Source organism: Pipistrellus kuhlii, unplaced genomic scaffold (genome assembly GCF_014108245.1).
Source record: "Pipistrellus kuhlii isolate mPipKuh1 unplaced genomic scaffold, mPipKuh1.p scaffold_m20_p_3, whole genome shotgun sequence".
Lineage (NCBI taxonomy): Eukaryota > Metazoa > Chordata > Mammalia > Chiroptera > Vespertilionidae > Pipistrellus > Pipistrellus kuhlii.
In genome coordinates, this window is record NW_023425529.1 from 6,982,266 (window position 1) to 6,995,343 (window position 13,078).

Sequence of the window (13,078 nt, forward strand, 5' to 3'; positions counted from 1 at the left end):
CTTCCCACCCCATCCTACCCTCAGTAGACCAAAAGCTCCATGAGAGCAGGGACCTGGTGCAGGGCATAGCACGTGCAAAGAACTCGATCATTATTTGCTGCTGGAGGACACCAGTAGTCATCTGCAGAGTGGAGGAAGGGACGTGCTGCTGCCCAGGATAACCACATAGATCTGCTGGAAGCCTGGGAGGAGGGGCCGTCGGGCAAGGTGAAAACACCCATAAGAGCCTCAGCTTCTTCCCTGGGTTCCCAGCACCATTGTCTGTGGGCAGGCGGAATGGTGCCACCTGGATCAGATCCCAGCTCAACCTTTTGTTAGGAGGATGCCCCTGGGCAAGTTATTTAACACTCAAATGGGAATAATAACCCCAGCCTCAGAGAATTTTTGTGAAAATTAAATAAATAAATGTATGTAAATAATTTGCAACAGTGCCTGGAACTTAAGGATGTGTCAATAATGGATGAAAAATATCTGCTTTCCCCATAGGAAAGGTTAGTGAGTCTAATAAGATCACATTGGAGACCATTTTTGAAGGTAAACAGGGGTTCAAAAACGTTATCTCACAGTGAGGATACTAAGAAATTATGCAATGATTCTCTGAATTTTTTAATGGTGTCACTTTTGTAGGCAACATACCCCTGGTTTCAACCCTAACCTCTGTAAGCTAAGGACCTGGGCTTCTCACGTTGTCTATGCCCCTCCCATTTGTCAGGACCCGAGGAAAATGCAGTGTACTGAGAATGGGGTCTGACCCGAGCCAGTGGCAGGCCTCTCCAGCACTCACGTCTCATTAGGCCAACCATGTCAAACTCACGCTCGGGCCACCTGCAACCCACAATAAATATTACTGCGGCCCAGCCAATATAATGGTATGTAAGAAATGTTTTAATAAAAATTTTGTAACTTTATTTTTACAATATCCTGTTATACGTAATTAATAACAAACTACAATGTTTGCTAGTGACTGATTATTATGATAGTGTTGCATTCATTTCCCTTACACACCTTACATGCAGGCACACCATTTCTCTCCACTAATAATAGCAGCGAATATTTTAGCAGCCAATTGCCACATCATTAGTCTTGGACTGACTTGTTTGGTGTGCGCATCAGGAAATATTTCACTTTCAAAGAACAAGAAAAATAGGTTTATTTGCGTTACCTTATTAATTTGTGCAGCTATTTGGTGTCTGGTAAGTTAATGTTCAAGAAAAAAGATTAATTTTTATAAAAATGTTCTATTATTTTTTGCTAACGATGACTCATTTATTTCAGCCCTTTGTATCCAGCATGTCTCTATCAAAATAAACCTACAATTCTATGAAAATTGAAGCTTTTGTTTTTTTGCGGCCAACATAAACATAAACCCATGTGAGCCTTTGAGTTTGACATGCTGCGTTAGGCAGTCTGCCACAGGATCTCGTGGCCATAGCACCGAGGGCCACTATGAACCCCTGGCCAAATATGCCCTCTAGACTCGCATCACATGACTGATTCCAGAGCTGAGATCTGCAGCTGTTCACAAGGCTACAATGATGGACAGATAAAGAAATGCCAACAGAGACAGAGAGTAAATACTGGAAGCATATAAACAGGGGCCAGGGCATTCTTCTCGTTGGTTAAAAGTGGTTATGATTTGAGTTCTGAGTCTCATCTTAATCCAAGCAAAGAAGAGAATACAATGAAGTTACAAGAGCCCATGTATCTATAAGACAGACACATACCAGCTGCTGAGGAAAAGCAGAGACTTTCCGATAGTTCAGTCTGGGAAATTTCTTCTATGCAAATGTGAACAACAACAGGCACCATGTTCAATGCTCTGACACTAGCTGACAGAGTGAAAATGATAATATTGAGTGCTGTCTAGGCATAGGAGATCTGAAATGCTTATGTGGCTAATAACGTTATTAGTACGTCCCTACCCCAAAGCATTTTTACAATAAAAAAATTCATACTTTTGACTTATGAATTCCAAGAAAATAACCTAAAATAAGAAAAAGCTATGCACAGTGTGAGTGAAAAGCTGAAAAACGGCAAACAAAAAAAATGTCCAGTGATAGATAACTGGCTAAATAAATGATTAGATATGTACTCAATAAAATATAAAATCATTAAAAATGATGGTAACAAATGTCACAACACAAAAAATGTTTATGATATCATGTTAAATGAAAGGGCAGAATTCAAACTACATTTATGCTGTCGTTATATCTATTTATGTTTGTACAAATATAGGAATGGAAAGGGAATATGGAAAAATAAAACTAGATGTTTAAGATATTACAAAAGGTTTTTGTATAACATTTGTGCAAGAAATCAACTTTTTAGCAAACAGAAAGAATTTTCTTACTACAAATATTCCTAATTGATAAAAGCTGTTCAAGCTAATTTTGAAAGCAGCACCAAAAATATGCCATAAGCCTGGCTGGTTTGATTCACTGGTTAGAGCATCAGCCCTCAGACTGAAGGATCTCAGGTTTGACTCCCAGTCAAGGACACATACGTCAATGGTGGGTTCGATCCCAGTTGGGCTCCATGCTGTGCATCTTGAACCCACCACTCTCTCTGCCTCCTACTACCATCTCCACCTCCTCATCACTTGTTCCTTCAAGCTGGACTGTGACATCACCTCAGCCACCCAGCATGTACCACTTCTCCGCGAATAGCCTTCCTGATTCCCTGACCAGGTAAGAGTTCTTCCTGCTCTAAACCACGATGGCACCTGCTACATCCCATCTGTGACCACGTTCCACCCTCCCTCTATGTTGGATGTATCCTAACTCTACCCACCCTCCCATCTCCGCCAGTCCCAGGGTCATGCTCTCGCACCGGGGTTGCTACAAGGGTCTCCTCATTACCTCTGGTCCAGTCACGCCCCAACACAATCAGTTCTCCAAGAAGCCTCTAGACCAAGTTCAAACCCATCTGGAGCTGCCGGATCGGTCCTGCTTCATTCCAGCTCACTTCTCCCAGTCCTTTTCCAGTCTCCATGCTACAGCCACATGGAACGTCTTTCAAGTTTGTGAACACAAATTGTGTTCTCACTCCTTCTGGCCTTTCCCACAGGCTGTTCTCATTTTCTGCAACCCTTGCTCCATGCCCTTTGTCTGCATAACGTCTATTCATCCTTCAAATATTAGCTCGTACCTTATTTTCTTTCCAAAAATCTTTCCTGGGCCACTTGTTCACATGTCCATAGATAGTAATGTAGTCCGTGCTACCCTTATAACCATAAAGTCGTCTACTCAGCCCTAGAAAATCCTTGCATAGGTCTATGAGACTCTACACCAGGGGTGGGCACCCTTGCTCTACAGGAAATGGATCTCCAGCCTCATTTCCTATTGCTCTTCCCCATGTTTGAGAAGCAGCAGCTTCAAGTAACCACATGGGCTGCCTAATGGGACACGGCCTGGATTCATCAACAGCAAATACTTATTGAACTCTACTATATGCCAGACATTTTGCCAGGCATTGAGGAATCAAACACTGAACAAAACAGACACAGCTTTTGTTTAGGAAGCTGACATTCTAGTGGGGAAAAAACAAAAATAAACAAAAAGTCAACATGTCTTCTATCAGACAGGTGCTGCAGAAAAGAACGAAGAGCACGGTGGGGGGAATAGGGGATGTGGAGGTGGGAGTGTTTTTATTTAGGGTGATAAGGACTTAGTGATCAAAGGTGGCATTTGAGAGGTGAGCTGAAGGCAGTGAGGGAATAAAACTTGTGGATATCTTGGGGAAGAAAACTGCAAGCAGGGGCAACAGCAGTGCAAAGGCCTGTGGTAGGAGCTTAATTAAAGGAAAGAAACCTGTCAAGGTTCCTAAAACGTACTGCCAATTACTTCCTATGCCGTGTAGACGGGCATTATCACTTCTGAAAGTGTGCTAAACTGAAAGTGCCCCCCCCCCACACACACACCAAAAAGATCCTTTTCTCTTCCATTTGAACATCAGGTTTCTTGCTGTATAAAACAGGGATAACACTCTCTCAGCTTATAGGCTTGTAGCAGGATCAAGGGAGTAGGGTTTGTCTCCTGGGCTTTGTTAGCTGGAACTAGAAGGGTGGCGGGGAGAAGTTCTGCCTCAGTGGGGCTTTCCTTGGCTTGTCCCTGGATGTGGGGGTGAGGAGGGCGGCCAGCTGCCAGGGAGGGTCTGGTCTGGAGCAAGGGGTCCACGCCTGTTAACACCTCTCTGCTCCCTCCCTAAGCCTTCCATTAGTCACCATCCTTTTCCAGCCCAGCCTCCCACGGACAGACCCAGCGCTCGGTACTTCAGTCCTTTGATGGACTTTCAGAGGATCCTCATGTAGCCAGTTCTCAGGCCTTTGAGTCTGGTGTCCCGAGCAATATGTGTGTGTGGCTGGAATACTCAGTTGTGCTTGTGAAAATGCTTTTGATCTGAACATATTGGATGGCCAACTCCTCCCCTCCTCCCCGCAAAGAGAGAAAAGGTGATTTCGCATGAAGCACTCAGAGGAGAGGAATTGTGGGAAGGGCTAGGGGTGGGGGAAGGGAGGCTCTGCTGAACCATATCCCATTCTGCCCAAATGGAGGTCAGGACTTTTCCCACTCGAGCAAAGAAAGGCCGCTGCACCAGGCCTCCTCCTTCCCGCCCCAACAAAACCCAGTGGGAAGGGAGATGGCTTTTTTTTTTTTTCTTCTCCTTTTTAATTGTTTCTGATGGGCGGCACATCACAAATTCTCCTCCTCTCCTTTCACCAAATAATCAACTGGTCCCGAATCTGAAAGCCCAGCACCATTTCGTTTCAGTCGCAAAATGCAGGGTCGGTCCAGTCCCGAGAAGGCTGTTCGGCTTTTAATTTCTGGAGCAAGACTCAGCAAACAGCCCGACACTTTTGTGGAGCGGTGAGAGCCGAGCTCCACTGTTTGATAAATGAGCAGACGGCAGGCAGCCCCTCTTTCTCTTTTTGTGTGGATTCAATGAAGCCTGCCTAAAGAACGCCACATGCTGTTCTCGCTAGTGATCTAACATTCCGAAACACCCAGCCTTCCAAATTCCCCTTAATTACTGGGAATTCCACCCTTCTCCCTTTCAGTGGCAGGGCAGTGGGGCTGGGGGCTCCAGGCCGGTGGGACGTGGGGAATCCCAGGAGAACTGCTCTCTGGAGCTGCGGGGATTCTCTTCCAGGTGGAGGTGGTCATGTAGCCATCTCCCCAGTCCACTGCTCCAGGCTGAAGGAGACTCAGCAGGCCGGCTTTCCCGACATAATTTGGGGGATTCAGTTTTCAAAAAACATGAGTGGGTTTTAGATAAACATTCCTGAAACGGCATATTCGAACCACCATCTTCTTTTAAGATAAGAAAGGGAAAGAGGGAGAGGAGGAACGGATGCCTACTGGGCACCACTGGGCACTAACCAGGTGCTTTATCCTAACAAGCCGGGAGGAGAGAGAACAGGATGGGATCCAGTGACTGATTCAAGGCTGCTCACAGTCACAGCCTCCAGCCGGCGGGAGAAACGACTCTGTTCCCCTGTCTCTCCTGCTCTTCACCGTAGCCCACACCCAGGGGAGCCAGTGACGTGCCCACTACCTGTGCATGAAACCCTGGGTGTCCTATCCAGGTGTCACCTCAAGTGACACCTTCAGAGCCACACAGGAAAGCCACTCAGTCTCATGACTCTACAAGACAGGCCTTGTTTTAATTTGGACCCAAATCGTATGATCTTGGTCCAGCTTGGTCTGTAAACGTAGTCATCAGAACGGCTCTGAACAAAGGCTTTTGGCTACTTCCAGAAATTCAACCCACCTCAGCAGGCAAAGATTTGTCACCAACAAGAACTGATCCCAGAGACATTCCACAGAAACAGAATAAGTGCAGCTCCCCATACTACGAAGGAGACAAACTCCGCGATAGATAAGAAGCCAGCTCTGCTTAGCCCAGTTTAAACAGAAGAGCTGTGGCTATTATTTCCGAGGCCATTCAGGTGGTGGGAAAGAAGATGGGCTTTTCAAACAGCAAGGAATTTGTACAATGGCAAGTTACTGTTTTGCAACAATGATTGCAGAAGTCTTGCACCTGCTCTTAAAAAACATATATCTAATTTTCTGAACAAGAGAGAGAAATTATTAGGGAAAGAGGTTGGTTAAAGGGATTCTAACAGTCACAACTTAGAGTCTGAATGTGGCATTCTCGCTTTCTTTGTTGACAACAGACCTTTAGCCCCTTTTTCAGAGAAGAAAAAATAATGAAGCCTGTGGTATGAATAAGGATTTTAAAAACACCTCACTGGTACCATCCTAAAATAGGTATTTGCAAAAATAATCTTAGTATGCTGATGTAACTCTATCCATTGGATAATGTTTTTGTACCCTCACTCAATATATTTATTGATTTTTGATTTGAGAGAAAAACATCAATTGGTTGCCTCACATATACTCCCTCACTGGGGATCAAACCTGCAAATCTTTTGTGTACAGGATGATATTCCAACCGAGTCACCTGGCCAGGGCCAATCGATAATCTCTTTTCTCGATAGCACCCACTGCGTGCCAGGCACTCGTGGTCCATAGGGTAAAATGCTACAGGTTCCATAGGAAATTTCCTGAGAAATTTCTAAAATTTACAAGAAACCGTATCCAGTGCAATGAGACAGAAATGGATTTCAAATCATGTACATGGATTGGTGAAGGATGGAAATCCACTGGCTAGGAAGGTAACAGTTAATCTGCTGTCCTTTGCAGGATGACAATTCCACGAAGTCCTAAAGCCTGTATGTGAGCCCAGGATTGTCCTTAAGGTGACACGGATGGATGATGGTCACATGTACGAGTCTGAGAAAAGACAGTTATCACTCACCGGTTTAACTAGAATGAGGTGAGTTACATAAGATACAGGTTAAGTTAAAAATGGAATAATTCTGAAAACGGTAATAAGAGAGGGTGAGGGTGGTGATGGCAACGTGTGTGTGATGTAGGACATTTTTAGAACAATTGCTCTCACAATTGTTCAGAAGGAAGAGCAGCTAGAAGAGTTGAAAATTGATGTTAGTGATGATATATTAAAAGCATCAGGTTTTGAAGTCAGGAAATGTTGCTATGATAAACCGAAGGCATAATTACAGCTAATGTACACCGAGTGTTCATATTTACCAGGTACTGTGCTAAGGACATCCTTTTAACAGTTCGTATCTCAACAATTCTTCAGGTGCTTGCTATCATTTTCCCATTTTACAGATGAGGAAACTGAGGCCCAGAGCTATTATATCTCCTAAACTCACATGGCTGGCAAGTAGTGAAGAGGCGAGTCAAACCCGGACAATTTGATAACAGAGTTTTAGTTTTTATAATTATTCCATGGCAAAGGGTACCTGAAATAACAAAATGTGGAGTCTACCGTGAAATCAGACATCCTGACAAGGACACTCTACAGCAGATACTGAAGGTTAAGGATAACATATGCAAGCCATACGCAAGGCCTGGTCAGTGTGGCTCAGTCGGTTGGGCATCGTCCCGTGCACCGAAAGGCTGCCAATTCTATTTCTGGTCAGTGCACATGCCTGGTTTTGGGGCTCAATCCCTGATAGGGAGCATGCAGGAGGCAGTTGATTGATGTTTCTCTCTTTCACTCCCTCTCTTTCTCTCTAAAAATCAATTAAAAATGTTTAAATAATATATACAAGAATGCGATAAGTACATTCCATGTACTTTTTTTTTTTCCTTGAAAATTGGAAAAAGACCATCCCTGAAGGAGCCTAAGGATGCTCCTTTGTCCTCTGCTGTGGCCTTCATGGTGTGCATGTGACTCTCGGTCAGGGAGGAGCCAGAAGAGAAGAGAGACAGAGTCAGCCCCACCTTTTACAAAGCAAATTCTGAGCCACAGGGCTTTGACTCTGATGTGAGATGTAAGTTTTAATTTAGACCAAACCGGACTTTTTCATAGCTGAAAGTGACTCTAAATTACCTAACTGAGACTGGTGTGATGACTGAGCATGGTTGGATGCTGTCAGATTTCCCTGCGTTGTCGTCAGAAGTCAGGGCAGAAAGGTCGGAACGGGACTTTCAAGGTGGGCTCTTCAAAGTAAGTAAAAATGCAGCCAGTTGCCACTGGTACATTAATAAGTTCAATCCTACTCAGCAACGGGCTCATGGAAAATGGGCATAATGCCAACTTCATACAGTTACCGTATGAGGTAAACAAATTCACACGTTCAAATGATTCATGTGGCCCCTGGCAAATACTACTAATAAAAGTCACTCAACTTTTAACAAATATCTGAGGGTCTGTTATGTGCCAGGCACTATTCTGGGAGCGAGGTACTCATTGTGAATAAAACAATCCTCACGCAGCTCCCGTTCTAGAGAAAGAGGCAGATAAAACACATTAACTGATATATATATATATATATATATATATATGTATATATGTATAGTATATAGTATATAGTAGTCATATATATGTTAGTTACAGATAATTATAATATATGCAATATATAATAATATATAATATACATATATATATAATATAGTAAAATACATTATAATATACTAGAGGCCCAGCGAGTGACTGAAATCTCGCGAGGAGGCATCTTGCCTCTCACCGTGTGAGGAGTCACCCTGCGGGGGGCTGGGACCTTCGCCTGACTCACGCAGCAGTGGCTGCCGCAGGAGTCAGGACAGACCGGTGCCACGGGAGGCCAGACCGGTGGCGCAGGGGGCCAGTACCCATGCCTGACTCGCAGCGTCCCCCTGATCCCCTGCCTGTGTCTGCTCCGGGGCACTATGATGCATATTAACCACCAGGGGACAGATGCTCAATGTAGGAACTGCCTCCTGGTGGTCAGTGCGCTCCCACAGCCAACCTCCTGTGGCTGGCCAACAACCTCCCATGGTCCCTCCCTCCAGCCAGCCAGCATGATCAGCCCTGATCAGTACTGGGCAAGATGGTTCCGATCACTGGCCAGGCCAAGGGACCCCACCCATGCACAAATTTGTGCACCGGGACTCTAGTATTATATAATATAGGTAACTATATATACTATATATCAATCTTATCATATATATCACTTCAATATATGATATAATTATATATAGTATATATATTCTATACACACATACTAATATATAGTATATATATTCACTAATATATATTCTATATATACTAATACATAGTATATATTCATATATATATATATATATATATATATATATATATATATATCTTCAGACAGTGGTAAGTGCTGTAAAGAGAAGTAGAGGAGGCGAGGAAATAGAGGAGCTAGGATGGAGTGGAGCCAATTCTAGAAAATAGTAATTTCTTCCATTGGTAGAGCACTTTGCATTTTTAAAAATGCTCTCCTAACCTCTATCCCATTTTTTCCCTAGAGTATTTTGGTGAGGGATTATTCTGGTCTAAAGATAAGGAGACGGGAGTTCAGAAAAGGTAAGTGAGTCCAGTCGGGGGCCTTCTCTGACCTGAGCCGGCAGCAGGAGTGGGGAAAGCCCGTTGGGCAAGGAGCCTCAGCATTCTCTGTGGACCCCATGTTAATTCCGTGACCTAAAGTCAATAACCACTGCTGGAAGCTGGTGCTGACGGGGCTTGGCCAGGGCTGGGAAGGGGAACTATGCATCAGTTCTTACTTACAGCAGAACAACTGCTGCCGCCCACTCTGTCAAGGCAGCACCCCAGCAGGAGGACACGGGTAGGGGGGGGGGGGGGGTTCAGCCCTGATGTCTGTTTCACTTCAGCCCCAGTGCTAGCTGAGTGGTGAGACCACCACCAATCTAACCTTTCCCTCTAAACTAATTTAAAAGTTTGAACCCCACTTGCTCTGAGTTAAAAGTTCATAGATGAATCCTAAGTTCAGAGGGACCTGCTCAAAATGACACTCCAAGGTCACAAGGAGGTGGCAGCTGCGGCGAGCTGGGAGCCACAGGAAGGGCAATTGTCTGGGATTTCAATTCAAGAAGCTCATGTGGAGCCAGCCCTCAGCAGGCACCTGCTGTGTCCACCTGCAAGGAAGCCTCAGGGCCTTTGCAATCGATGGCAAGGCAGCTGCAAAGCCTTGGCATTGGCGCTGCTGATCCATTAGAGCAGGTCCTTGCTTTTGGACTGAAAGGAAGGCAGATGTTTATCTGGATGGTTGGGTATTTATTTTAATTACTATTTTGGAAGTGGCTGGCACTGCACTTCTTCTTGGGGGGGAAACAATATTTGGGAAAATGTTTTGAGTAGCCGTTTTTGGTAAATGAGACTTGTGGGCATGGATATCAGCAAAAACCAAGATCAGGGAACAGAGGGAAGCTGGTGGAGGGAGGAGAGAGGAGAGCAGGAGAAGGCAGAGGAGGAAGGAGGAGACAGCTCAAGTGCTCCGGGATTTGCTGAAATCTTGGTGGCAGGCTTGAGACTTAAAATAGAAAAGGGACTGGGGTTCCGGGAGGAGGGACAAAGTTAAATCAATTTTATCTGGACCATGCATGAGGTCAAAGAAACCCTAAGCTGACAACAGAGTTACAAAATTATTTGAGAAAAAGCAATAGAAGGTCCTCACACAGGCAAATTAGAGTTTATAGAAATGAATAGGGGTTTTTTCTCTCTCCAGAATCTAAGCTAATGAATAGATTTTTTCCCCCCACACAAACATCTGGAGAATTCACACACAAAAACAACAGCTGCAATGGTACACGGTAGGTGTTAGCAAATATCTGAGCCCCTCGATGGCTGGCAGTGCCTTGCATCATCCACTGACACCCTCTCATCCAAATCTAACAACATCCCCACTCACAGTGAGAGGGCTAAGGCTCAGAGAGGTTCAGGTAAGTCCAGGAGAAGCACGATTCTTGGTCTTTCATTTCACCCAACCTGCCCCTCCAACTAAGAGGCCTGAACTGGTCTTTCTATTGTGGCCCCTGCATGAAATTATACAGATGCAAACGTTTTCAAGATCACAGACACGTGACCAAGCTCCAGGGTCCCACTCATTCCTGGCATGCTTTTCCTTCTCCCACCTGCCGAGGTCTTCCTCTGTCTGTGAACCCCTCCATGTGAGGCCCCACACCGGTTCGAGGCTGGGCCTCTGCGGCCTAACAGTGCCTGCCACACCGCCCATCTCTGCTAATACTGAGGGACTGGAGAAATGAATGAATGAAATGGCAAAGGTGGTTTCTCTACTGACTTTCAAAAAAAATTCTTTTCACTTTGGAGAACTAGCATCAGAGCATCACAAAATATTTCCCTTCCTTCAGGCACCAGAGCACCTTTCCATTTACCGAGGGGAGCCAGTTCTCAGCCACTCCGTGTGGACTCTCCAGGGAGGCTGGCTGAGGTCGGACATCTCTCTTTTTTTCCTCTCCTGTTGGATTTATCTGTTTGGGAGCTGTGAAGGGAACTCCTGACACTTGCACACTGATCTCTTTCTCCATTCCAGTCCTGGCTATGCCTGCGCTCAGAAAACTGGTAAGGGTGCAGTAAAAATTAGACCTAGAGAAAAGATGATAATAAAAGGAGAAAGAATTTGGATGTATTGACTCAAGCTATATTGGGTATTTTGGAAGGGTAAAAATGTAGATCTATCACACAATCAGTCATCGATTGCTCTAACAGCTTTCCTTGGTAATTATGAATGACCAGGGATAACTTTTTTTTGGTAGACAAAGACTAAGTGTGGAATATATTTTTATCATAAGATGGATAGAGAACAGTCAGACCTGCAGTGACACTGCAAACACCACCCTCCTCCCCACCAGCTGACGCCTCCCAGACATCCCAGCTAATGAGACAATATTTCCCAGGGTCTCCAGGGCATTCCCATTACGAAGACAAGCAGTTTGCCCATCCCAGGCTCACTGACCTACGTACAACATGCTTGGGAGTTCAGGATTAGCCTTGCAGAGGAAAGAAGCTACTTTCTGCCAATTAAAGACCGAAGACATTCAAGTTAGATGTCAGCTTTTTCCTTTATGACCTGCCTGGATTATTTGAAGTTTTTAATACTTTGGAATTACTTGGTTTTGGTATGTGGTTTTGTATTCCTTTAACAAGTGTTTAAACTTTTTGCAGTGAGGTATTACAGTGAAGTTACCAAAGTTTGGTAACTTACGAAGATCCAAGTCACAGGATGAAGAACTGTGTATAAATTACTGAAAAGGGTGGGAGAATGAGCCCAGCAGCAGGACTCACCTTTCCAAAGCTGGCAGCATTGACCGGCTGGGTGTCATTCTTCTCGCAGAAGTCCAGGTAGTGCATGTAGAGGGCGCTGCGAGGAATGCAGACCCCTTCTGCAATCTCATAGTTCTCCTCCAGCCTGGGGAGAGGAACATACGCCCCGTGAGCAAACCCCAAGCCAGACAGGGATGGTCTTTCTAGTCCTCCTCCAGGGCTGGGCAGACCTCAGAAATGGCTAACTTCCTACAGATGGGGAAACCGAGGCCCAGGAGGACAAAGCAACCTGCCCAAGGTCACGATGGAGTGAGGAGGTTAGCAGACTCCTGGTCCCTGTGGGAATGCCCGCTGGTCATATTTTCAAACCAAATTCCCAGTCCTTCTCCTCGGTACTATCTTTGGCATGGCTACATTCTGGGTGGACTGAGTTCCCCAAAATTCCAAAAGTGACATAGGGTCTTGCTGGTGCCCCATTCAGCCAGCTTCAAACCGTACACTCACTGTACAGCATTTCTAATCACAGAGTGTGCTTGGCTGACACGTAGCAGTGGGTGAGGACGGCCTGGGAAACAAGTGCCCAGGAGAGACCGGGCAGCTGGACAGTCACTGACTGCCACAGCAGGCGGCTTTCCAGCCATGGCAGGGAGCTGTACTGCCTGCTCTGCTAAGATCGCCTTCTGGGCTGTACTAGGATCACTAGTCTATGATTCTGTCCCGTTACCTTCCTCATGAGCACCGGTCAGGGGTTCACAGCAGGGACTTTCAACTTGGGTCAAATCCCAGCCTTGTCACCTGTGGGCTTGGTGACCTTGGGCAAGTTACTCAGCCTCAGGCCTCAGTTTCTTCGGGAGGTGATGTGATAACCACCTCACCAGGTTGTTGTGAAGATCGTATAGTTTGTGTCATGTGCTGGCATGCTGTCTGGCACCCGGTAAGTACTTAGATGTTGAACCTCATC

At 45.3% G+C, this 13,078-nt stretch overlaps 1 protein-coding gene across 2 annotated transcripts in view; it reads right to left on the reverse strand.

The window, feature by feature from the left end:
- RFX4 (regulatory factor X4) overlaps nucleotides 1–13,078 on the reverse strand; it is a 118,391-nt gene that overhangs the window by 57,368 nt on the left and 47,945 nt on the right. For both annotated transcript variants that reach the window (XM_036458231.2, XM_036458232.2), the window contains exon 4: nucleotides 12,139–12,262. In XM_036458231.2, coding sequence (XP_036314124.1) covers nucleotides 12,139–12,262 — 124 coding nt within the window. The remainder of the gene's footprint in view (nucleotides 1–12,138; nucleotides 12,263–13,078) is intronic.